At 37.7% G+C, this 26,056-nt stretch overlaps 1 protein-coding gene across 5 annotated transcripts in view; it reads right to left on the bottom strand.

Annotated features, from left to right (window-relative positions):
• The window catches only part of Cr1l (complement C3b/C4b receptor 1 like), a 42,097-nt gene that overhangs the window by 15,640 nt on the left and 401 nt on the right, over nucleotides 1–26,056 (bottom strand). For 4 of the 5 annotated variants that reach the window (XM_040736983.1, XM_021234578.2, XM_040736985.1 and 1 more), the window contains exons 2-7: nucleotides 16,023–16,202; nucleotides 15,334–15,433; nucleotides 12,883–12,968; nucleotides 8,485–8,883; nucleotides 5,911–6,013; nucleotides 4,465–4,550 (exon numbers count right to left, since the gene is read on the bottom strand). In XM_040736983.1, the coding sequence (XP_040592917.1) occupies nucleotides 4,465–4,550; nucleotides 5,911–6,013; nucleotides 8,485–8,883; nucleotides 12,883–12,968; nucleotides 15,334–15,433; nucleotides 16,023–16,202 (954 nt within the window). Of the gene's footprint in view, nucleotides 1–4,464; nucleotides 4,551–5,910; nucleotides 6,014–8,484; nucleotides 8,884–12,882; nucleotides 12,969–15,333; nucleotides 15,434–16,022; nucleotides 16,203–25,959; nucleotides 25,981–26,056 lie in introns of those variants that run through there. The other variant, XM_040736984.1, reaches the window with a different exon arrangement.

The raw sequence follows: 26,056 nt of genomic DNA, 5'->3' as shown, positions 1-26,056 counted from the left end.
TATCAACTCCACAGCTGGAAATTTTAGAAACATCAAAAGTTGGGACAACCATGTTTTGGCCCTGGATCCATGGAAGCCAAACCTAAAGAAAATACCAATTTCACGTTAAGTTTCTAAGTAGAGAACATATATTGATATTTTTGCTCTGGAGTAAGTGAATACTTCTGGCCTGTTTTTATATGTAAGAACAAGGAAGTGGGTTACTTGCCATTCTAATTTTAAATACCATCTTTCTATTTAATTTCTTTTATTTCATTTAACTCATCCTTGGAATTGCTTTCTTTTTCTTTCCAGTCATAAATATCTTCTTCAACTTCAAGGAAAGCCTTTTCTGCTTCAATTGTCCAAGAATTGCCTAAAATAGGTTTCTCTCTATAGGTGTCAACATGGAAAAGTGACATTTCTGCAAGTGTGGTATTCCTATATTAGAGTATTTTGATTATTTGTTAAAAGTAGTCCTCTGACCTTTCTCAAAACAGAATCTGAGTCCTGGAATGAAGCTAAGGGATATCTTTTTTAGCAACATTCCAGGTGATTTTTGCTACTATGACAAATGGAAAGGCACTGGTGTAAAGTGCGCTTTACTGGTTGAGACAAAATGAATTGTAGTAATAGTGTTAAGAAAGAAAGAAAGAAAGAAAGAAAGAAAGAAAGAGAGAGAGAGAAAGAGAGAAAGAAAGAAAGAGAGAAAAGAAAGAAAGAGAGAGACAGACAGAGGGAGGGAGGGACGGAGGGAGGTTGGAACAGTGACTCTATGCTTCCCATTGATGACAACTGGAGAAGATTAAGAACAAACAATTCCTAGAAAGAGACAAAAACTTTAAGCTCTATTAATTTCAACCAAATAACTAATATGCGAGCGGAACATTAGTACTTTTTGATCTGTAATGTTTTTGCTAAGATGGAACTGAGCTAACCTAGAGTTTATTCTAAAAGCCTAGATCACCTAAGAAGCTAATTTTTAAATGGATTTGGAAATAGGTTTCTGGTTTTTTTTGTTTGTTTGTTTGTTTTAAAGCAACTATTCAATTGTCTACTTTATACTAGGGATAGTAAGAGTCTTGTTTACAACAAGTTTGAGGACAGGTGAAGCTTTGGTCACACAGACACTAAGTTCTAGGGAATCCTGTCTGAAGCATGCACTATTGTCTTTAGCAAAATAAATGTTTTTTGGTGATTCAAGACCATTATCAGTACCAATCAAATATACAAAAGCGTCATCAGATAACTACAGAGATGTTTTTATGCCAGATTAGATGGTTCCAGAGCATGAGACCTTGTTTCAAAAACAAATTTTATCTCACTACAGTAATTCCCAGTTGAAATATATTTACTGTCAGTCTTATGTGCCTCTGCATTGGTTCAATACCTCAGTTTCTTGTGGTCTGAAGAAGAGTCCTATAAACTTTCACCATAAAACATACAAATAGATAACTAGCAATGTATTTTAATAAATCTTACTTGAACATTTTATAATTGAAAGGAAAGTATAATTTTAAAAACTGTCTTCCTTTGCTTTAGGAACTATAAGTTAGATAAACCAGTAATATTTTATAAAGAAAACAAGTACTTTAATCTATTTATAAAGTTCTGAATCCTTGGTGTTTTTTGTAAGCAAATGGTTTGGAAATGAAGGGTCCTCTATCATGTTAAAGAATGACTTACTACCCCCATTCCCTGCACCATAATAAGCTCTTATATAAATTTGTCTTATTTTCTTTATTACACATCATTATTTATCATGCTACTTATACACTGTAATTTTTATTTATTTATTTATTTTGGGGGGGTTCGAGACAGGGTTTCTCTGTGGCTTTGGAGACTAGCTCTTGTAGACCAGGCTGGTCTCAAACTCACAGAGATCTGCCTGCCTCTGCCTCCCGAATGTACTGTTGTACTGTAATTAAAAAAAAATATATATATATATATTGATTGCTGTTTATTATTTGTTTCCCAACTGGAAAACTAACTCGATGAAAATATGGATGACTCTGACCTATTAGTTGCTCTTTCCATACATACAAAGTCCTGACACAGGAGAAGTCTTTGCCAGTAAACACCAGAGTAGAGAATAACCCTAATAAAGAGATCAGTGAGAAGATAAAAGAACACAACAATTTAGAGACAGATCAGCCCCTGATGATGAACCCAATGAATACAACAAATAAGTATAATTTCATGTACCTTTATGTCATCTAGTTTCTTCCTACATATTATCCACAAAATTCAACATTAACATATGACATGTTGATAAATCACAAACACACGCTATCTACAGCTTCCCTTGAAATTCTTCAAACAAATAAGTAGTTTAATAAAGATGCAGGCAACAGGTAATTCTGAGGGAAAAAACACTGGGCCAGAAAATCAGCAATGCAATCCAGGCTGCATCGTTAAGCTATTCTTTCTACTCACATTCACACATAGGAACACTGCTGTTCCAAAGGCTTTTCATTCCAGCTAAGACACAATGACTAACAAAGCCGCTTTTTTTTTTTTAATCTTACATCTCAACTAGTTTCCCCTCCCTCCTCTCCTCCTATTCCCTCCCACCATTTCTCCTCTGCCCTCCTTCCTCAATCCACTCCTCCTCCATTTTTGTTCAGAAAGGGCCAGGCCTCCCATGGTAACAACAAAGCATGGCATATCATGTTGCAGCAAGACTAAATACACCTCCTTGTATTAAAGCTGGGCAAAGCAATCCAGTTTGAGGAATAGGTTCCCAAGAGTCAAGCTAAAACATTAGGAACAGCCCCTGCTCCTATTGTTAGGAGTTGCAGTAGACCAAGCTATACATTTGTCACATATTTGTAGAGGGCCTAGGTTTGGTCCCATACAGGCTCCCTGGTTGTTGGTCCAGACCCTGTGCATTCCTGAGCCAGGTTAGTTGTTTCTGTGGGTTTTCTTGTGATGTCTTTGATCCCTTAACCTAATGTTTGGCCGTGGATCTCTACATCTGTTTCCATCAGTTACTTGATAAAGGCTCTCTGGTGACAACTGGGATAGTCAGAAATCTGATCACAGGAGATGGTCAATTCAGGCTAAGTTTCCACTGTTGCTAGGAGTCTTAGCTGAGGTCACCCTTGTTTCAGCCTTTTACCAGTGACCAGGGGAACGAGTGGGGAAGAGTGCTGACAGGTCTTCACCCTCAAAGGAGCAGATACTCTTAGGACATATTTCTAAAATGTACTCCATGTACACTAAGTACCATAAAGGAATAAGATCTTCCCTTACTGACTCACTGATACCAACCATTAGTCTCATTATTATAGTAGTTTTACAATGAGTAGAAAAAAACTGGAGACATCAAAGAGTTCTAGCACATGTGGTAGAACAGTCATTAGTCATATTGCTTCCGGGAACTGTTTCCTGGAGACCAAATATATGTATGTATGTATGTATGTATGTATGTACGTGCGTACGTACGTACGCACGCGCGCGCGCACACACACACACACACACACACACACACACACACACACACGGTATGTTATGAAAAGCCCCATAAGATACTCAAGCAGATTTTTAGCTACTAAAGATTTTAGTAAAATTGGTTGTTTTATTTATTTTTTTTAAAGCTTGAAAACAATTTTTTTAGATTTTGGGAAAAAAACAAAAAAAACCTAGAGCATGCAAGCTGTAAATATCAGCAGCTGCTTGGAGAAGGATGGAGACTCAAGGGAAGAGTGAACACAAAAAGCCTATGCTGTCTGCATTAAGCTAGCATGGAGGTCAGCCACAAGATAGCCTTGCAGCCTCGTGGTGAGGAGGGGAATTGCAGACAAATTGAGTCCAAAATGTTAGGAAAGTGTGCTTAGGGAAACGATCGAAAGAGAAAGAGGAAGTCGTGCTTTTCCAAGTAATTCCGAGAAACAGGCAACTTAAGAAGGGCATGGCTATGGCCTGTAAGAGACTCAGACACTTGAACTGGAGAAACGGCTCAGTGGTTAAGACCACTGATTGTTCTTCCAGAGGACCTGGATTTGATTCCCAGCACCCTTGCAGTGGCTTATAACCATCTGTGACTCCAGTCCCAGTGGATCTGATACCCTCTTCCAGAATCTCTGGCAAAAGGCACGCACATGATGCACAGATATACATGCGGGCATATTACCAAATAAATGTGAATAAGTGATTGCATGTTAATGACAGAACATAAAAGAACAACATAAGGAAGCAAGAAAGAGGAGAGAGAAGAGAAGCTTGCGAAGTCTTCCTTGTCCTAAGAGCAAATCACACAGGAAATATCACACATCACACAGAATTCAGAATGATGAAGCTGATCAAAGAGGTTCCAATGCAAGGAGATACTCACTTTGATTCAAAGCAAAATTTTATTAATGTAATCAACTTCTGTTAATAAGTCAGACTAGAATATAGAAGAAATACTGAAAAGGTGGTATGAACTAAAATACAAGAAGTTAGGAAGAGCAACTAGATTAAAGTACTACTATATATACTCACTTTCACACACAGGAACACCGCTATTCCAAATACTTTCCCTTCCAGACAGAATACAATGACTAGCAGATTTGCCTTTTAATTGAAACCTAAGGAAGAAAATGGTAGTGGGTTGTAAAATGTTTTGGTCAAAATAATATTCATTTCCCAAATCTAGCCAAAAGAGCATCTGAGGATTTTGAGGAAATGGAACCAGGAGGTGCAAGGAATGTGGAGATGCTGAGCCACTTAACAACCACAAGGTGGGTAAAACAGAGTTGTAAAGCAAAGGGATTTGTCATATAAAGTTCCAGCTTAAACTAAAGAAGTCAGGGCTCAGCCAGACCCTCGACCCTTACCCAGAAGCACTGATCACGCTAAAGGAACCCAGCACTGCTCACTGTCACAAATGCAAACACAGACTGCTAATGCAATACCTTGCCAACTCTGGCACTGGGAAAGCTGAGCTAACTGGTAGGAAATAGAGATTGTTCTTATGTCTCTTAGTTTCTGTGATTGTTGTCTAGGAAGCTCACAACAGCATGCTGAGCTACTGAAGAATAAGGAATAAGTTACACTTTTCTCAGTAATTCAGAGAAGCGGGAGACTTCTTATGGCCTGTAACAGACCCAAATTATGAGTTTTTTTGTTGGTGGTTTTTTTTTTTTTTTGCTTTTTCTTTTAAAGCACTGGGACTAGAGACAGAAATGGAAAGAGGAGAGGAGCCAACATTTGTATGAAGTCATCCAAAATTTTCAAAGGATGTTTAAATCCTATACCCTCCTAACTCTTATTAGGTCCTGGTATCTGGTGCCTCCCAAGATTTCTGTGAAGCACTGTAGAGCAGGTTCTTTGTTGTCCATGACTGGAAGTTTCATAAAGTCTGCTGTGACCAATGTTTCTGACCTCAGCTAAAATATTAACATCAGACAACAGAATCCCATTTCAGAGCCCATCGTTCATTGGTGATCCAATGATTCATGATTGGGCTTTAAAAGTCTGCACCTGATTTTTTGTTTCTCTTATAAATTCCATTAATGAGGCATTAATTTTTTTCTTAAAACAATTTATAGAGTGAGTTCTAAGATAGCCTCCAAAACCACAGAGAAACCCTGTCTTGAAAAACCAAAAAACAAACAACCCCCCAAAAAACAATCCTAAATGCATTGTTATTTGTATAAGCTTTTATAACATAATTTCAAAATTACTAGTTATTTTCTATTTAGAAATGATTTTTTTACTTGGTGCATTACCTCTATATTCAAAACCAGTAGGTATTCTAGTTTTTGATATTGTCATTTAATAAATGTCATAGTTTTCCCTTCATATCTCCTCTTATTGATTCTACAAGTCACCAGTCTTTCCTATATACAATATCAGAAGTTCTCTTCCCTGTACCAACCTTCCCATACTTCAGACAAGCTCAGACTTAATTTTAATGTCCAGCAGATCAGGTCTTCTTACACTCACCCTTCATTACAAACAAAGGACACTTTGGCCCCAAGTTGAAGATTTAGTGGAAACAGCACACGCCCATTAGGAAGCTGGTCCAGGAAAGCACCACAAGGTTTCACTGGAGAAAAAGAACCAAACAGAAATAATAGTAGTGTGTGGAAAATAAAAACACAAGCCATATATGTCAAGCCAGATGCCAGCCTAGAGACCTCTGACATGCAGAGAAACAGCTCCATGGAGAATATAGTCTGGCTCATAGTGCTAGAGTGGTTTCTGCTTGGGTAAAAAAAAATCATCTTTGGGGGTATACTCTTAATGCTGGATTTCTAAGGGCAGGCTGACATATTAAGGGAGGAAAAAATTTCACGGTGTGAAAAAAGATTTCCCTCAATGATAAATTGAATCGCAGATGCCAAGAGGATCACAACTATATGTGGGTAAAGAAAGAAGAAAAATAGAACAGCTTTATTTATGTATGACAAATAAAACAACCTTTCTGCCAAAAGTGACAATACAATGCACAGTGTGACTACAACTGATAAACTAAATCTTGAGTTTATTGTTTTCTCCCTAAGAGGTACACTAAGGTTATACACTCCCAATTTCTTTTTTTGTTTTGTTTTGTTGTTCAAGACAGGGTTTCTTTGTGTAGCCTTGGCTATCCTGAACTAGTTCTGGTCACCAGCCTAGCTTTGAACTCAGAGATCTAGTGGGAATAAAGGTGTATGCCACCACTGCCCGGCTACACTTCCTGTTTCTATTCATCCTACACAAAATTGAAGATTGATGGTTTATTTTAGATGCCTGTACTACCTTTCCAGAAGTGCATCACCAACTTTAAGTTTCACAAGTTATTCAACAAGGAGAATCTAAATGTTCTAACATATTTCTCAAAGGGCAAGCACAATGTTGCTAACAACAGTTTCTGCTCTGATCTTTAAATCCTGTCTCACTGAGAACCCAGCCTGGACTACTAGAGAGCTACCTCTCTTTGCTGTACTACACAGCTGGTGCTGTTCAGTCATTCACTTCATTCCATTCAGAAGATAAATAGGTAGCCATTGAGCAAACTCTGTTTTAAGAACCTCCAGTTATCATAATGAAAGTATGCACTCTATATGCAGTATTTTAACAATCCTCGGTCCAGCTTCTCTTTAAGCGATTGTTTTGAACTCAGGGAGTGAGGATGCCTGTGAGTTTTAACACAGTTACTTTAAGATGAAAACTGGGGACACACACACACACACACACACACACACACACACACACACACACACACACACACTCCAAAACTTCTTATCAACTCAGTTCTCCTCTCTGAACTTAAGACTACTGATCTGGAATAAATGACTTCCTTAAGGATTTCCAAGTATTTTTGATGTTATAATACTTGTTTTGAGGGTTCATTTTTCAAGTGTTTTCCTTGACTGTGATATTTAAAGACTAGACTGATTAAATTTCTATTGATTCCCAGTCTCATGCTATATATTGCCTTTTGATTGTTATGGATAGAAACATGAAAACTACAACTTCTTTGCTCTAGGTGGTTCTCAACCTTTCTAATGCCATGATCCTATAATATACTTCCTCATGTTGTAGTGACCCTCATTTATAAAATTATTTTTGTTGCTACCTCATAACTATAATTGTGCTACTGTCATTGAATCATAATGTAAATATTTTTGGAGATAGAAGTTTGCCAAAGTGATCCCAACACATAGATTGAAAACCACTCCTCTAGGGACTCTAATTAAGTTCTGCCACCTGGAAGATATGTATCTAAAGGACAAGAGATGTGATAGATACCTTTACACATCCAGGAACAGCATCAGATGAGGCAGCCTTAATGACTCTCAAGTGAGCAGCAGCCAATCAAATTTTAGCAACACTAATGACCAGCAAGGACTGGCTCTATACCGGAAATCGTGGCAGGTTCTGGCTGTGTCAGCCATAACAGAGGTTGACAGTGTCAACCAAGGTAGGGCCAACTGTGTCAGCTCTATTCCTATAGTAACAGTAGCCCCTGATCTTTGGTAACATTGTTTTCCTTTAATTTTTTCTGTGCTTCTAATATCTTTACAACCCATTATCTACAGGAAAGCCTTTGTTCATTCAAGAATCTGACAGATGGGCAGACTTGGATTTTAATCTTTGTTCTCTATATCATCTTGGAAAATTATCTAACCCCTAAGCCTCAATATGGAGGGAATGATAACTACCCCACATATTTTAGGAATTTAATATGACTAGCCATGGGTCATTCATTACATATTAGTAAATATTATACACTAGTCGCTAGTGTTCACTCTGGAAATGGCAAGACATGAAAAGAAATTCTGTGTATGAGAATTCCCAGGATACATCACATTCCTTGTTCATATTTAGCTCCTTCTCAATTTGAGTAGATGCTCTTCTAAGGGTGCACAAACACTCACATAAAACATGTCCCTTCTTGATTTCACATTCCCTCGCAAGAAAATCTATTCATCCAACCTGTTCACCATACGTCCTCTTCCAGAACCAACCTTTGTATCTGGTCCTCCAACACCCCATAGCATCGCAGGCTCCCCAAGCCCTGGTCAGACTTACCCTTGAAGCAGGTTGGTAACTCTGGCTCCCATCTGTTTAGCTTGCTACACTGCACACTGCTGCTATTCCCTTCCATCATAAACCCAGGCTGACATTCAATCTTCACAATATCCCCTAAGGAAAACAGGCTTCTGTTTTCAGGTGCCACGAATGCATTTTCAAGATGAGGAGGTGTACATTTCTTGACGTCAATGCACTGAGGAGGAGGTCCACTCCAGACTCCAACTTCACCATCATGGCTGGTGCAGCGTAAGGATGGCTCACCCACCAGGTTAAAGAGCTTCTTTCCTCTCTCATCAGTTTTGCAGCGATAGGTAACCACTATTCCATAATTAAAATCTTCTGAAGAAGCAAAGATATCTCCATTGACAATGGCTGGGGGTGACTCACAAGGAATTACTGGGCAAAGAAAGCAGATTAAATATTTTTAAATATTGATAAGGGAAATGTAATGAATCACTGAAGTGAAGATACTTATACTCGTTATAAATGCGTGTAAATGCTCATTAAAAGCATTCAATATTTATTGACTTGTAGATGAGTTTTTAAAGGTTGCTATTTAGATGCATATAATAACTTTTTCCTATAAACTTTTCTTACTTTTTTCCTACAAACACATGTTATAAATACAATTGACCTTTACATTTGAAATAGCTCTTTGATCATATTTCAGAGTTTATTCAGCTTCCAGATTTTTCTTACTTAATAATTTGCAAATTTGTTGATAACTGAAAGGAAGATTTTAAGAACTAATATTCACTAAGAAAAATAAGGGTGAATGAAATACAAATGGATAGGAGTACAAAACGAATTTTGAGTGTCTGCAAATATATAAGAAAATTGGTGATACTATAGGTTACTATATATTAAGCCTTTGAAATGTAATGGATAAGTAAAAATACAGACTATTAATATTCATTCAAAAATATGTAAGATGCTGAATTTGACCAATAACTTTTAATAATATCAAAAATAAATCACTAATAAGTTCTTCCAAATTTTCAAGTAATACATCATTCCAAATACTTTGAGACATGTAAAAGGCAGAAACCTCAAGTTTAAGATGTTTTTTTATGCCCTAATTCATAAAACCTCTAAATATACTTAAAATGAAGGAAGTATTTGGCACTGGGTTACTGTTCTATGGGGAAGAGGGAGCCAAACCAATCAATAGTAGGGAACTAAGAGTCTATTGAACTTGTGGTAGACTCACGAAATCAAAAGACAAAAACCGGAGTCCCCCTAAGCAAGGAAGCTCTGGCAATGCCTTGTAAAGAACTCTTAGAATCAAGGCTGGCTAACACCTGCTATTCCCAAGGCTGGAAACCTTCAAGTACCACAGATGCCAATTATAATTCCTGACATTGAATCAAAATAATGCCATTTGGGCAGTGTCCTCGAGCCTTTCAGTAAAAAGAAAACTGTTCTCTGAAGAGTGTAGGTTATTGCTATGTTTTTAATTTGGGTAATGTTTCCACAGCAATCATGTAGTAAAGGCTTGATCTCCAGAGTGGTATGAATGCAGGTCATTGAGGGAGATGTGGGACCTTGACACTTCCTCTCTGCTTTGGCTCATGAACTTACAATATGAGTAGTTTTGTTCTTCCACATGCTCCTGCCATGAGGTGTTGCCTCAGAAAGGGCCCAGAGCAATAGAATTACAAAAACCAGGACCTGAACCCTTCAAAAAATGAGCTGAAACAAATATTTTATTATAGAAGTTAGTTATCTCACTTATCTCATTACAGTGATAAGCAAATAACTTGATTAGTTTTGTGTCTGTCTCCTCTTAAAGTGAGTCACCTGCTCACCTCTACACTCAAGCTTGTTGACCATTCAAAGAGAGTCTAACCTGGCTCATCCCCCAAACCTTCAATCACTTTTTCTCTGTAGATCTGTCTGATTCATTACTACGCCAGGGCTTTGGCAGGCCTGACAGTCTAGTGTTGGTCTCCAGTCCCCAGGAAACTCATTAAGAGACGGTGAAAAAGCAGCAAAAGAGGAATCATTCAAAGAGAACACACAGGCAAAAGGAGAAGAGACAGAGGCCCGCTGACCCTAAAGCCTGTCTTCTGGGCACTGACAGAAGCGTACAGGGGAAGAATTGGGATAAAGGGCAAGAGCTATTTATGATTAAACAGCCATGGTCCTTTATGCTGCAGGTATAGTCTCCTTCCATTGATCATTGTCTCAGCCCTGGTCCTATAAGATGGTCTGAAGAAGTCCTTACTGCCTGAAAGAGCAAGTGGTTCTCTGGAGATCACTTCTGTACCAAATATCGCCTCACTCTGTTGATTAATCGTACTATCAAGGGGTTGGGGTGGAAGGAGGCTGCCCCTCAAGATTTTGCAGATTCAGAGCCTAATTAACAATTTACGTTGGGGTAACTTTAGGCCTCTAAATAGCCATTCCTTGTCTACTTCTGCATCAGACCTAATACCCTATGACTACCAGAAAAAACTTTTTTGGGATATATTAACATAATCCCGGTTTCTACTCATCAAAAGTCTAAGAATACCATTAGACAGCATCTGAGGTCTATAGCAGAGGTTTCTCTGCTATACTTCAGCCCACCTACTTAGTGAATGTATTTTTAAAAGTGCCTTGATTATGACTATTGAAACTTTGTGAGGGAAAACTCCTGAAAGAAGTTGTATATGCATGGACTGGTTGACTAATTAAAACTTTAATACTAGAGAGACTGGGATGTTGTAGATCCAGAAGCTAATTACCTATCTTGGGCTAGTTCTAACCCTCCTTCCCCCAGCTCTGTGTCATAACTAACATTTTGTGAATAAAGATAGAAACCTTTTGGAGTCTATTAACTTAGCAAACCACTAGCTTCACCAACAAGAAAAATAAAAATATCATCAGCTATCATTTTAGATCTATAGAAAAGCTTTTCCCATATTGTTGTAACTGCCTCTCTAATATACCCAACAATCTTTTTAAACTGTCATGCTTTAAAACTTTCTTTGTTCTGTAAAACTATGAAACTACTTCCACACTATAACATGAAATTTAGGGTAATCTAAATCTGTTTCCCTGGGCCATAGTCACTTAAAATAGCTCCAGAATAAACTCCCTTATTCCCTTTAAGAGTATAAGATGGAAAAATGTCATCATAACATACAAAGATTTCTTGAACAGAAAAATCAGTAACTAGGGGCTGGAGAGACGGCTCAGAGGTTAAGAGCACTAGCTGCTCCTCTAGAGGTCCTGAGTTCAATTCCCAGCAATCACATGGTGGCTCACAACCATCTGTAGTGAGATCTGGTGCCCTCTTCTGGCCTGCAGGCATATATGCAGGCAGAACACTGTATACAGGATAAATCAAATCTTTAAAAAAAAAAAAGAAAAAGAAAAATCAATAACTAGAAGGAAAAAAATTAGTAAGCTAAGTTGAAATGTAGGTATTTTATTTTCAAAAAGAAACAAAAGACAGGCCATAGACTAAAAGAAAACATACTTTTTGTATTTGTTGGAAAATATGCAGTCTGTCATTTGATTTTTTGACATAATGTGTGTATGTTTAAATAGTCCATATACGAAAGTGTAGGTTAGTCCATAGCTTCACATACCTTGAATATTGACAAAAATTTTACTAATTCGCCAAGCAGGATAATTATATTAGAGATTGAAAACAAACATAACTTAAAGTGAACTGAGGTAAAAATAAGATTTGAAAATTTTTATACACTTATATTTTCTACATTTAGAAGAGGAACATCCCGGGACAAAGGAGAACTTAAAGGAAGTTGCCAAGAAACCTATTCAAGAATACTGCAGTTGTCTTCTGTCTTAGGGTCACTACTGCTGTGATGAAAAACCAAGACCAAAAGCAACTTGGGAAGGAAAGAGTTTATTTGGCTTACATATCCTGAAACACAGTCTACTGAGAGAAGCGAAGGCAGGAACTCAAATCAGGAAGGAACCTGGAGGCAGGAGCTGATGCAGAGGCCACGGAGGGTGCTGCTTATCCTCCCCATGGCTTGCTCAGCCTGCTTTTGTATAGAACCCAGGACTACCAGCCCAGGGCTGACACTGCCCACAATAGGCTGGGTCATCCCACATAGATCACTAATTAAGAAAAGCCTTACAGGCTTACCTATAACCAGATCTTATGAAGGGATTTTTCTCAATTGACAGTCCTATTCTCAAATGACTCTAGCTTGTGCCAAGAATATCTTCATTTACTTGAAGAATAGATTATACAGAAGTAATTTTAATAAAGATTTTTAAAATCCCTTATAGGGCTTTAGGTTTACATCTATGATAGATCACTTTCTAACAGGCATGAGGCCCTGGGTTCAATCTCAGCCTCACATATGTATACAATTCCAGAGAAAATTTAAAAGTACCTGAGTAAAGGTGATAGAAATAAAAATTTCAACTTACTCTGACAAAGAGGTGGTTCATTATCCCAAATGACAGTTTTATCTGAGGCTATGCATGTAGCAGAAGAGGAACCAATGAGGCGGTATCTACACACAGAATAAAGAATGCTAATTAATCCATAAGTAATTGCCTGCTTAAATGGCTGCTTCCCAGAGATTGCTACCTTGGAAGTTTCAGGAGATATTTTTTCTTGTCAAAGACCATGAGTTCTCAAATATTGCATCTCTCTTTGGACTTTTTGATTTTCTTTGTAATGCCTTCCCAGCTAAATGAGATTTTCTTTTTATTATCTTATCATACAATCTATAGTAAATTATAGTTGTTTCTGATAAGTTTTACTTTTAAAGACACTACAAACTTCTTGAGGGCAAAGGAAATATCATGTGTATGTGTATATTATACTAATATGAATGAACTCATTTATACCTTGGAAGCACTCATGTGAATGCCTACTTATTAGTAAAATTCATTAACCTAGAACCGAGGAACTCAAATCTGACCAAATAAAATTGAACAGAGTTTTCATACTTAAAACCACAATACTTGATTCAAGTCAGAAATTCTCAATTAATATGCTGCAAGTTGTCTAGTATGCCATAAAATTAAAACAATTCATGACACTTATTTCATACCTATTTTGTCAGATTTATACGTAAGCATGTCATTTTAGGAAGTACAACTGTAAACTTCTCTCTCCTTCTCTCCCTTTCCTCTGGGAAAGAGTACACAATTTTACATGTAGGCTTGTGTATTTCCCACCACAGAAAGAACTAAAATAGACAAAAGATCTCTTGTACAGTATTTACTGAGACACTCATTTGGTGTCTTCCCATTCCTGATTTTTCTCAAACATTCTTATTGCTGGTGACCATTTCTATAATTATGTAATTTTTAAAGTTATATAAAAAGTCATATAGAATGTGATCATATATGATTAGCTTTCTACTCAGCATAATCCCTGGAGATTTATCAAGCAATCCTTTTTGTTGTAAGTTAGAGCCCATAGCATGATGCATCATCCTTCATTTAACCATTTACCTACTGATGGACAACAGAATATGTCCAAAATCAGGGACATCTATAGAGAGAATAAGGTAGCTGTTCAGAGACAGGACAGGGGAAGCTTTCCTTTGAGAAAGATGAAAATGACTTTGTGCCCCTAATCTTATAGAAAAGACTGCCTTTCACCACTAGACACAATGTTAGTTGTAAGCTTGTCACATGTGGAAAATATATTACAGGAAACTATATGATTCTTTTATGACTAATTTTTAGAGAACTTAGAAAAGTTTGAATTTGTTTCAAATGTCTTTTCTTCTAGCAACAGCTATGTTTTTATACCTCATTCTGTCAGTGTGATGTATCACATTTTATTTATAAATTGTCAAGCTTGCATTTCAGGGATAAATTCCCACTTGATCATAATGTATGACATTGAGTATGTTGTATGAGTAAACATGGGGCCTGTATGATAGTGTGCTCATGTGTGCACAAGGAACTCAGAGCAGGATGCCAGGCATCTTCCTCTATCACTCTTAGCCCATTGCCTTGAGACAATATCTCTCACTGAGCTAAAAACTCACTCTTTTGGCTAGGCTGGCTGGCCAGTGATCTCTTGGGATCTGTCTGTCTCCCATTCCCAGTGCTGAGATTACAGGCACATGAAGCCATGGCTGGCTTTTTATATGGATGTTGGTGATTCATGTCATTAACCCCTGTGTATGCACTTGTAAATTCTGTCTGCCAGTAATTTGTGGAGAATGTCTATTAAGGATACTGGCCAGCAATTTTCTTCTGTTGTCATGTCTGGTTTTGGTATGAGCAAAATATAGACCTCATAACTTAAATTAGAATTCAGTGATAAAGTCATCAGGTTCTAAGGTTTCCTTTGTTGGAAGGTTGTGGTAAGAATAAGGAATTTATCTAAGAATTTATCTTTTGCCTCTTCAGCTACATTCAACTATATAGCTTTTCTCTCAAACATTTACCTGCTATGCCAACTCACGGTCATCAAAGCTTCTTTAGCTTCTTTGTCACAGTTTGGTTCAGGATTTATTAATGCAAAGACTGTGGCATCTGGTTTCTTAGCTTTGATTTCTATGTACACTTGAGAAGAATACAGAATCTTCTGTTATTTGATGGGCTATTTATTTATATCTGTTGCTTTTTTTATTGAGTTTGTTTGTTGAAAGTGGAGTATTGAAGTCCTGGCTATATTATTTTGGCATTGCTGTTAATTTCATCCTTCAATTCTGTTAATATTTGCTTTATATATTCATGTGCTCTGACTCGAATATGCATTTATGATTGTCACATCCTTTTACTCATTTGGCCATTTTACCAAAAACCAAATCAGGAAGTAACAGATTAGATGTCTTTCCTGAGACCTGACTAGACAGTAGAATCGCTGTTCCAGAAGTCTTGATTGCAGAAATGTTGTTGACAACTTACCCCGGATTACAAACATAATTAATAGTGGCTCCAAACCGAAGGTCTGTGAGTACTTCTACTTTGCCATTGATAAGCTCTGAAGGAGTTTGACACTGTTTGCCTGTGAAAAAGAAACAGAATTTTGGAACCAACTAAAGTAAACTGGAGTTCCCTTAGTTTATGAGGGCCTAACCTGATGGTAACTTACTTTAGAGAACATACATTTCACAGTTTTTTGCCACTTTGAGGAAACTCATCAGACACTACTTACCAAAAGAAAAATCCAAGTTCTTTCTTATTTCCACATGGTAACGCCCCACAACATGTATACATCATTTATTACCGAAGCATCCTTCTAAATATTCCAGTTCACATGCCTCAAAGTCTGCATTTTTTTTATCTCTTAGTTATTAAATATGCTTTACTTTGCTTCGGAATCACGAATTATTTAGTGACATGTGCAAAGTTAGATACACTTAGTGAAATATCCTGAGGATATTTTCCCTCAATCATGCCCTGTGACAGCCATTGTTACTAAATTTATTCACAAGTGAGAAGACAGAAGCAAAAATATGACTTACAAGAATGATTCAATGTACTGTATACCTTAGATAATACTATTAATGACCCATGTCATAGTTCTAAAATCTAGACAAACTGAAGCAAACTCCACTATATACTATTTGTCAGCTTCCTCTGCAGTTACTCACGTTTACATATATTTTCAGCACTTGTCCAGTCTGAGTTTTCTTGACAGATGATGGAGAACTGCCTGCTGAAATATCCTGGGCGACATTCATACAGCAAAGATGTTCCAATGGGAAACACGGATGCATCAGTTCGATTTAAACGGCTGGCAAATGAAAACCATGATGGGGCTTGGCACTGGCCTGAAAAATGAGACCACAGCAACATTACAATTAATGAAAGAACTTCTATTCTACCTTTTCTTTCTCTCTGTGGCACTTCATAGATGTGATCAAAAAAGAAACAGAATACTCTAATAGTCGTAAAAGGAATAATTCCTTTAATGGGTATTTTTAAAATAAGCTTTTAAAATAACTTTAGTTAGCATCTATAATTAAAGCCTCTGCTTTAATAACATTTTTTAGATTTATTCATTTTATTTTTTTATCATTTTTTATTTTAATTTTAAATAGCTTGTTTTACATGTCAATCCCAGTTCCCTCTCCCTCCCCTCCTCCCGCACTCCCCTTCCCCCCTCCCTCCCACCACTCTTGTGCTTATATGTATATATGTGCACCACATGCATGGGGTACCTTTGAAAGTCAGAACACAGTGTTGGATCCCCTGGAACTGGAGTTATAGATACCTGTGTTTTGTCTTGTTTTGTTGTAAGCAATGCGCTTGTAGCTTAATTCACATATAGCATATTAATATAACACAGATAGGGCAAATAGTCTCTCATTGGGGGGGAATCTCCACACATAGTTTCAAATTTCAACCAGTCAGAGAGTACCTGTGCTTAGATTTCATTCATCCCATCCTCACTAACATACTCATGCATTCAATCATCCCTCATCACTCTCTGCTGTCCAGAGAGCTCTAGTGGCCCATTGTCCTCCTCTCCGCATTCAGGAATGGATCAGCACTTTGGCCAAGGGGGGAAAAATAATAAAATAAAAAACTAAAACTGTATTTCATTTTGTGAATGTATTTTCTGATATATGTTTTTATTTAACTTCTAGATTCAGTTATGTTCTCTTAAGGCTTAGCAGAATTAACTTGTCAGTTAGGGTTAACTAACCATTAATTATCTTTTGGAAAAAATAATTTTAACTTTGGAAATATTACATTTTTGTTATGACTTATTTTCCTTCCAATACTCTCAATTAATTAATTTAAATTATAAGGGATGAATTAAGGCATATAAAAAATTTTGAGCAATGTATTCCTAGCTATTGTTTAAGTTGATTGTATCTTGTTTTGCACATGGTCAGCTTTGGCAATTGCAGTATGTAGATCCATTTAAAATTATTTTATATACTTGTTGATTTTGATGGGTCTGCTTGTTCTACTAGATGCTATAAAGTCATATTAAAATATTCTATTTTACTATATTGTCTATTTCCTTTCAATATGTTCATCTATTTTATGTATTGTATCATTGGAATATGCAAATTTAAATTGTTATATTTCATGGAAGATTAACCTTTATCATAATAGAATATCTCTAATTTTCACAACAAATCTTGGTTCATGTTCTATTTTGTTTGTGAAATAAAACTAAATAGGACAGCATATTTAATACCCCATATTTCAACTGTTTTATTTGAGAGAGAGAGAGTGTGTACACATGGAAACATGGGATGATGTTGAAAATCATCCTCTATCAACTCTTTCAAATCTTCCAATTTTCTCACTGAAGCAGGTGCTTTTAGTGAAACCCATACCTTGATGATATGGCTCATTTTGCTGGTCAATTACTCTGGGGACCTCTTGTCTATACCTTCGGAGGATGGAATCACAGGTGGGCTGACATTCACACAGCATCAATGTGAATTTCTGGGAATCTGAACATTAGTTTTCATCCTTATGCAACAAGTACTTTAACTGCTGAGCTATTTCTCCAACCCTTTACCAATAATTTTTAATATAAACACAAAATATTTATTTAAAGACAATATCATCATGTCATTTACCAAGCTAGCTTTACTTTGGTCTGCTCTGACATGGTGTTTTCCATCCTTTTATATTCACCTAACCTGTCTTGAAATTATTATTCCTTTTGTTTATATTACTATCTTACTTTTGAGTCACTATGACAGATGTTTTCAAAGTTACGTTACAATGTCCTTAGAGTCTCAGTAATTTTTTTTTTTTTTTTTGGTTTTTACGAGACAGGGTTTCTCTGTATTGTTTTGGAGGCTATCGGTCTAGCCCGGCCTCGAACTCACAGAGATCTGCCTGCCTCTGCCTCCAGAGTGCTGGGATTAAAGGCGTGCACCACCACCGCCCGGCTGAGTCTCAGTAATTTTTAATGACATTCTTAGTCTAAATGAGTATTTATCGGTTCCATTTATTAAACAAGTATGCTCAAACAATGTAGGTCTCTTGTCCACATCATAATTATGCAAAGAGATTAGAAGCCTTATGTAACTTCTCAAACCTTTGGATCAGACTGAAAACGTCTATTTCATTTCCTGTTCCACATTAATTTTCATGCGGTACTCTTCCCATAGCAACTGCTAAAACCCGAGTTTACAAAACTCTGGCCTAGTAGGTACTCTTTCCATAGCAACTGCTAAAACCCAAGTTTACAAAACTCTGGCCTAGTATAATCTATCTCTGGGGCCAGAAGCTACTCTGAACTGTTACTTGTAGAGCATATAGCTCCTGAGTTATTTTCAGTGGATTTTTAAAACCTTCCTGTTCTGGTCTTTGTCAACTTGACATAAACTAGAGTTACCTGAGAAAAGGGAACCTCAACTGAGAAACTGCCTCTATAAGACTCGCCTGTGTACATGTCTGTGAGGGCATTTTCTTGATTAATGGCTGACTTGTGAGGGCCCAGCCCACTCTGTGATGCCACTCCTGGGCAGGTGAACCTGGGCTGCAGGGGAACAAGATAGTAAGTAGCATTCCTTTGGGTTTCTGCATTCCCTTGAGTTCCTTCCTTGGTATCCTTCCTTTAGTGATGAACTATAATCTGTGTGCCAAGTAAACCTATTTTTACCCCACGGTGGTTTTGTTAACTGTGTTGATCATAGCATCAGAAACACTTTCAAAGTACTCCTATGAGTCTGCCATGGCTTTCCTGCTCCCTTAGCCCATAATTTCAAACATTGGTGACGTGACAACTTTTTTTTTTTTTTTTTTTTGGTTTTTACGAGACAGGGTTTCTCTGTATTGTTTAGGAGGCTATCGGTCCAGCCCGGCCTCGAACTCACAGAGATCCGCCTGCCTCTGCCTCCAGAGTGCTGGGATTAAAGGCATGCGCCACCACCGCCCGGCTGACGTGACAACTTTTGTCTTTAAATAGGAATTGACTATTAATATTTAATAAAATTAAGATTAAATTTACCATCTTACTATTTTTGTCTTTTGTGGTTTTGTTCTTTCATTTTGTTTGATTAGTGATTACATTTATTATTGTTACTTTTTTTTTTCCCCCTTTGGTTTTTCGAGACAGAGTTTCTCTGTATTGTTTTGGAGACTGTCCTGGAGCTTGCTCTGTAGACCACTCTGGCCTTGAACTCACAGAGATCCACCTGCCTCTGCCTCCTGAGTACTGGGATTAAAGGCCATTATTGTTATTTTTATTATACTTTTTTCTTTCAAAAATAACATGATCTCAATTATAAACATCTACTAACAATATAATTTCTCCACCAATTATCACAGAAAATTCTAACTCCATCTACTTCCAACCTCTGTTCTATTACTATCAGACATTTAAATATGATGTGTTTTTTAAACCACCACTAATCATCTTCAGTACAGATACTGTAGGCTATTTGCTGAATGCCAATTACTTGCCACTAGGCTGGATGCTAATGGCAATGGACTCACTCGTGTGGCTGAACTCAAGAAAGTCTGCCTAGAAAGGAATAGTAGGCTAAATGCTATGATTTGGCTGCAAATGTCTATCACTGTCACTCTTATAGCCTCCCAGTGCTGCAGATGAAGCTGCTCCTTTTGCCATGCCTTGTCAACCAGCATGGACTGAACCCTTTGAAAACATGAGCCAAAATACGTTTATTCTCCTTCAAGTTGTTTATGTTAGGTATTTTGTCACAGTGACTAGAAAAGCAATACACTTAAGTAACTGTTTCCAAAGATACCTATGTTCTAATCCCTAGAGTATGTGAGCATGACATTGTATAGCATAGTGGCTGTATAGGCATTACTAAGCATTTTTTTTAAAGATCTGCAGATTACCCTGAATTTTCTGGATAAACACTAAATATATTCACAATGGTCCTTAAGTAAGAGGTTTGCAAGAGATGGAAGGACATTTGAAGATACAAAGCTGCTGGCTTTGAATTAGAGAAAATAACCATGAGCCAAGAGATGTAGGAGGAAGCATCTGGAAGCTGGAAAGAGTAAGGAAACTAATTTTCCTTTGTGGCCTACAGAGCAGCACAGCAATCTAGACTTGGGAATCTGGAATTAACTACAAGAAAACACATTTCTTTTGTTTAAGGCTTAGCATTTGGCGAATTGGTTTCAGTATTAAGACTGTATTAAACTGAAAAGATAATATTCAAAACAACAGACGCAGAGAGACCTGGCCTTTTGAACCTGATGTCCTTCCATTCCTAGCTTTGATGTCTTGGGCAAACTGCTTAACGTGTCAGAGTCTCTCCTTCATCTTTTTGGAGAGGATGGCACTATCCACTTAGTAGGTTCCCTAGGAGTATTGAAGGAAGCTATGTACAACACTTACTAGTATCATACACACACACACACAGAGGAGTCCTGGTAAGTTTTGACTGTTATTCATATAAAAGAGAAAATGGTATCCGTTTATAGTATGGAGCTAAAGTGGACAATTTCCAAGAGTTTATTTTCTGCCAAAACTTGTAGGAAATTAGTCCATTTTGTTAGGAAAGCCCCGAAAGACCTCTGCAACTGATAATTTCAGAGATCTTCTGAATAATACATTCCACATTCAGCCTAGGACTTACTGTTTTTACCTCATAAATTCTTACCATGGTTCCTAAGCATAAATCGACAGACACAAGAGTTCCTAAAGCTGATTTTTTTTTCCTGTTGACAATAGTTCAGAGTTAGAATTGGAGACCAACTCTGGATTGCCTACTAAAGTAGAGGGGTTCATGTCAACAAAGCTCATGTTCCTATTTTTCTCTAATATTAGACCTGGCTGTGGCTGCCCCATACACTCTACTGCAACACAGTGCAACACGGGTGTCCTCTTGTGTTTTCACATGTATGTTTCACAATGTTCGACCTGACTTCTACTAGGCTCTAGCTCTTTCCACATTTTTCCTCCAGACACGCATTCATTCTCTATCTCTGAAAACATTCTCTGTGAGATTGTTTTATTTATCTATAGCTTTCACCCTTCAGAGTCTTGGCTAACATACCTCTTGCTTGACAACCTCCTGAGAAATATGAAACTTAAACTACCTGTTCCTACTCGACCCATTACCCTTTTTATTATATCAATAACATCTTGTTGTCATAATTTGTGATTTTTAAGTATGTATGCTTTTGACAGGATTTCTTTCAACAGCTATCAGAGATAGGTAATGTGAAGGTAAGAGACCAAATATCACTTGTTCCTCTAGATAAATACCTGGCCCAGAGCTTAGCACCCAATTATAAGGAGTAGATATATTTTGTTGCCATGAGCAAATAAAAAGATACACTGTAAAAATAAGTACCATAAAGAGTCCAGACAGATAGACTACTTCCCAAGAAGCCCTCATTTGCAGAGTTAGTGTCACTTTGGGGACTACTGCATAGCAGGGAAAACAAAACAAAAAAACCTACTTAAGTGGAATAAAACAATTTCCGTGAAAACCACTATGATAAACATGGAGAAAAGAGAAAGAGTAACAAAAGCACTGAGTAAAGGTCTCCGTGATTTCAAATATTATGCCTTCACCTTTTCTCTAGCTGACATGTAGGATGAATACAATGGTGATAATTGTCTCTCCCATTAGTCCCAGCAAGGGAATCAATCCCAAGTGCAGTGTCCAGTTAAAAAGGAAACAAACAAATAAATAAAAAGACAAGAGAAACTGATCATCACAGCAAAGCTCCTAGGGAGAGGCTGAAAAGAGTTCTAAGGCAATACAGAAAATTGCTGGAACTATGCTTGCACTGATGTTTCTTTTAACTATACTTATTGGAGTTGTACATATTAATACTATATGTAATAATAACAATATTAATTTTCAAAATAGAGCAAATGAAAAGGTACGTATGAGCCTTCAATAGAGAAAGGTCAATTAGTTTCCTTTGCCTCCCCTTGATAATCTCTCGAATTATGCCTATTTCTATGATAGGTACATTCATAGGCACTTCATAAAGTCAAGACTTTCACAATTCAAGTTACTTTTATGCCTCCATTAAAATACAATGCATAGAGTTGGTGAGCACTTGAAGTACATGAATTTATGACTTGACATATATGCATGCATGATAAAACACTCACTGAAATAAAGACAAGCATTCCCCTCATACTCCAAGCTCCTTTTGCCCTTATAATCCATCCTTTTGCTTCCTCCAGACATTTCCAAACCTCTCTCTCTAACTACAAAAACTTAACTTTTTAGAATATCATATAATTATCATACAAATGTCAGTTTTTGTTTTCTCTTTGGCCTACCTTCACATTGAGATTCACCTAGGTTTCATGTATCTCACTGCTGAGAAATATTCAGTTAGATAAATAACTAAGCCATAATTTAACTGAAGGACATTTTGGTTGTTTCCACATATTAGCTATTACCAACAGTGCAGCAATGGAAGGGTTAGTTGTTCAGCAGTTAACAGTTCTTTCTGGTCTTCCAGAAAACCCAGGTTCAATTTCCAGCACACACACACAGCGGCTCACAGCCTTCTGTGACTCCAGTGTCAGGAAATATGAAGCCTTCTTCTGGCCTCTATAGGCACTACATGGATAGGATACACAGACACACATGCAGGGAAACACTAATACACACTAATATAGGTAAAATTAAAATAAAGCCTAAAAACAACCACAAAAAACACCCAGTTATAACAAACTAATGTAAATGTCTCTGTTGGACACAAATTTTTATTTCTCTTAAGTAAAAGCCTGGGAGTAAAATGTCCTGTCACATGATAAGTTTTTTTTTCCCTACTGCTGAGCCACTATGCAGCAGTAGTGCCTTATCTGCCAGTAAACAGCACATGACAAATTTAATTACTTATTGCTAAGACTTGGTATGGTGAGCCTTCTTACTTTTAACTGTTCTCATGCATGTATACTGTTATCTTACTATATTTTTTTTGTCCTGGATGATGTAACTAACCTACTTATAAATGTTCCATTTCAGTCAGTGATTGACTCATCCTGAGCCATCATGACTATGAACTCATGACCCTTTCCACTTCTATGACTTTGCTGGAGTTCGAGCTGTCAACCTGAGCTACACTCTGCTTCCGTTCTACACACTTTACTCTTCAGTGGAGAGATTCTGAAAAGACTTTGCTTAAGCAATTTTACTAGTTAATATATAGGGCACAAAATTCAAAAAATAAATTTATGAATATGGCTTGCATAAATATTTAAAAGAATACCATAGAATTGGAATAAGATTTTATTTTTATTATTAATTTTACCATTATTATTATCTCTTCTTTTTCTGAGAGGTTTCTCTGTGTACCCCTGGCTATCCTGCCACTCACCCTGTGAAGTCCAGGCTAGCCTCAAACTCACAGAGATCCACCTATCTCTCAGCCTTTGAGTGCTGAGATTAAAGGTGTTTATCACCATCACCTGGCTTGGACTAAGCATTTTATTTATTTGTTTGTTTGTTTTGTTTTCATGACACGGTTTTCTCTAACAGCCCTGGCTGTTCTGGAACTCACTCTGTAGACCAGGCTGGCCTCAAACTCATAGAGATCTGTTTGCCTCTGCCTTCTTAGTGCTGAGATTAAAGGCGAGCATTTTAAATACTTTACTAGGCATAACGATTTAATATCATCAGCTAAAATATTATCACAGATTTTTGTTAATAGGAGTGTACAAAAGGCTGTATTTCAACTAGTATTCTTGATACTACCTAAATTTTTGTTGTTGTTGTTGTTGTTGGTTTTCATCTGACAGCACTTTTTCCTTTGAGTGCCTTTCACATAGAGCTTATGTATGTGTGCACCCTAAGGTAAATAAAGGGGTAGTCACTGCATCAACCTTGTTTTCTGGAATCACTCTTACTATAATCATCTTCAGTGAATATTTCTGATGTACATCAGGACATGTCGGAAGTTGTTTTTCAAAGTGAGCAAGGTTATTTTGGTTAGCATTAGATAATATAAACCATAAATCACACATCCGAGAATATGGGAAACTGAAATGCATTAGGAAGCCCGGGAAACCATGCAGCGGAGTTAACAGAAATAATCCTACAGGAGTATCTCTGAGGGCATGCCGGAGTCCACCAACTCCAACAGTATTCTTGTAACCCTAGTAACTACTGTGCCACTTTATGACCCTGGGCATGGCTTATTTCAGTGAAGAGTCTGCATGAGCCTGAGAAGATGTATTCTGCTGCTGTGAGAGGATTCCACACTTGCCAGTTATACCGGTGTTGCTGAGTTCTGCTATGTCCTTTCTGTTTTCCTGCCTGCTAGATCTGGTCTAGTTCTGGTTAGAGGGTTATTGAAGCTCCCAACTCTAAGAGTGGACTCATTATTGATACTCACAGGTCTGCCTGGTTTTGATAAGGCTGTCAGGGGCACACCTGTGGGCACTTGTTAATTGACTCGCTGGGTCCAAGGTCCTCACCTGTAAGTAGCAAAGACTGGAAACCCAGAACCAATTTCTCTATGTGTATACCTTTGAGGTGAAGCTCTCCACCATATTTTGTTTAAAATTACAAAGTGCTGTGGCCAATGGAAGTATTCTAGTAGTATTCTCTTCATTTCAACTCTGTGGACTGAAGCGCTCCATAGCGTGAGTCACATTTGAAGGATACTGTGATAACTTTGGTACATTTCCTTTGCATATGATAATGCCTGGGGCTGTTTATAACAGTAGCTTAATATCTACAGCAAAACTGTCTCAACGTTTCAGCCAGAAGATGACAAAGCCACAAAGATCCCTAAGCATTGGTAGGAGATTCCCAACCTTGGTACACTTCTTTTCTAAAGACAAAATTTGACATTTTATCATATATCTTCATCTGACCAGTTATTATGTGTACCTAGGGAGATACAAATTTAAGCACAAATATTAGAATTTTTTTCTCCGCTCTCAGAAAAGAAGGTTCAAATTAATATACCTAATCGGCCTAGTGGAAAAGCTTAAACCCAAGTTCAACAAAAACACAAGACTGCCATTTCAACTGTCAATGCCAAAGTCTTTCCCTAAGAGTTCTTATTGAAGAGGAAGGAAGAGAACTTAGAACTTCCACAGTGGACAAAATGGGCACTCTATTTCGCACTTAATTGTAATATGTAAATTCTACAGTCCTTTTAACTTGCAAACATTTCATGGCACCCTGGAGTTTCCCTGCTCTTCGAATCCTAACCTAGGTTGGGAGTGGGAGGGTCGTCCTTAAAATTTGATGAGGGTTTGGGGCGGGAGATAAAGGACACAGTCCCGAGGCCGGTTCGTCTGGACCTTCGGAGCAAATGAATATAACGGCTCTGGGATAGAAATGAAATTACGCAGCGGGACTTGGGTTAGTCACTTGACAACACCAATTAAATAGCGGCATCACGAAAGACCTCACTATCTCTATTTCACAGATGAAGAAACACACGGGCATATTAACTTTCCTCACAACCGAATTCTAGGAATAGGCATTGAGTCTCGCAGATTTCCATGACGACCACCCTCCCCTCCCCGCCCCTCACACCCCCTTTTTCACTACAACGGGCTCGACACTCAGTTCAGACAAGCCGGTGGGAGACCCAACGTTCCTACCGGCTGAGTACAAGCTAGGCTGAGAGCTCCACACTCACCCATGGGAAAAGGCGCTGGGCACCCACAGAGACCCCCAGACCAGCGTTGGAGTCTGAGCTGCGCCCATTTACCGCGGGTGCCGGGGCACCGCGTCCG

Source organism: Mesocricetus auratus, unplaced genomic scaffold (assembly GCF_017639785.1).
Source record: "Mesocricetus auratus isolate SY011 unplaced genomic scaffold, BCM_Maur_2.0 Super-Scaffold_100676, whole genome shotgun sequence".
NCBI classification, from domain to species: domain Eukaryota; kingdom Metazoa; phylum Chordata; class Mammalia; order Rodentia; family Cricetidae; genus Mesocricetus; species Mesocricetus auratus.
This window is presented reverse-complemented; position numbering and strand designations above follow the sequence as displayed.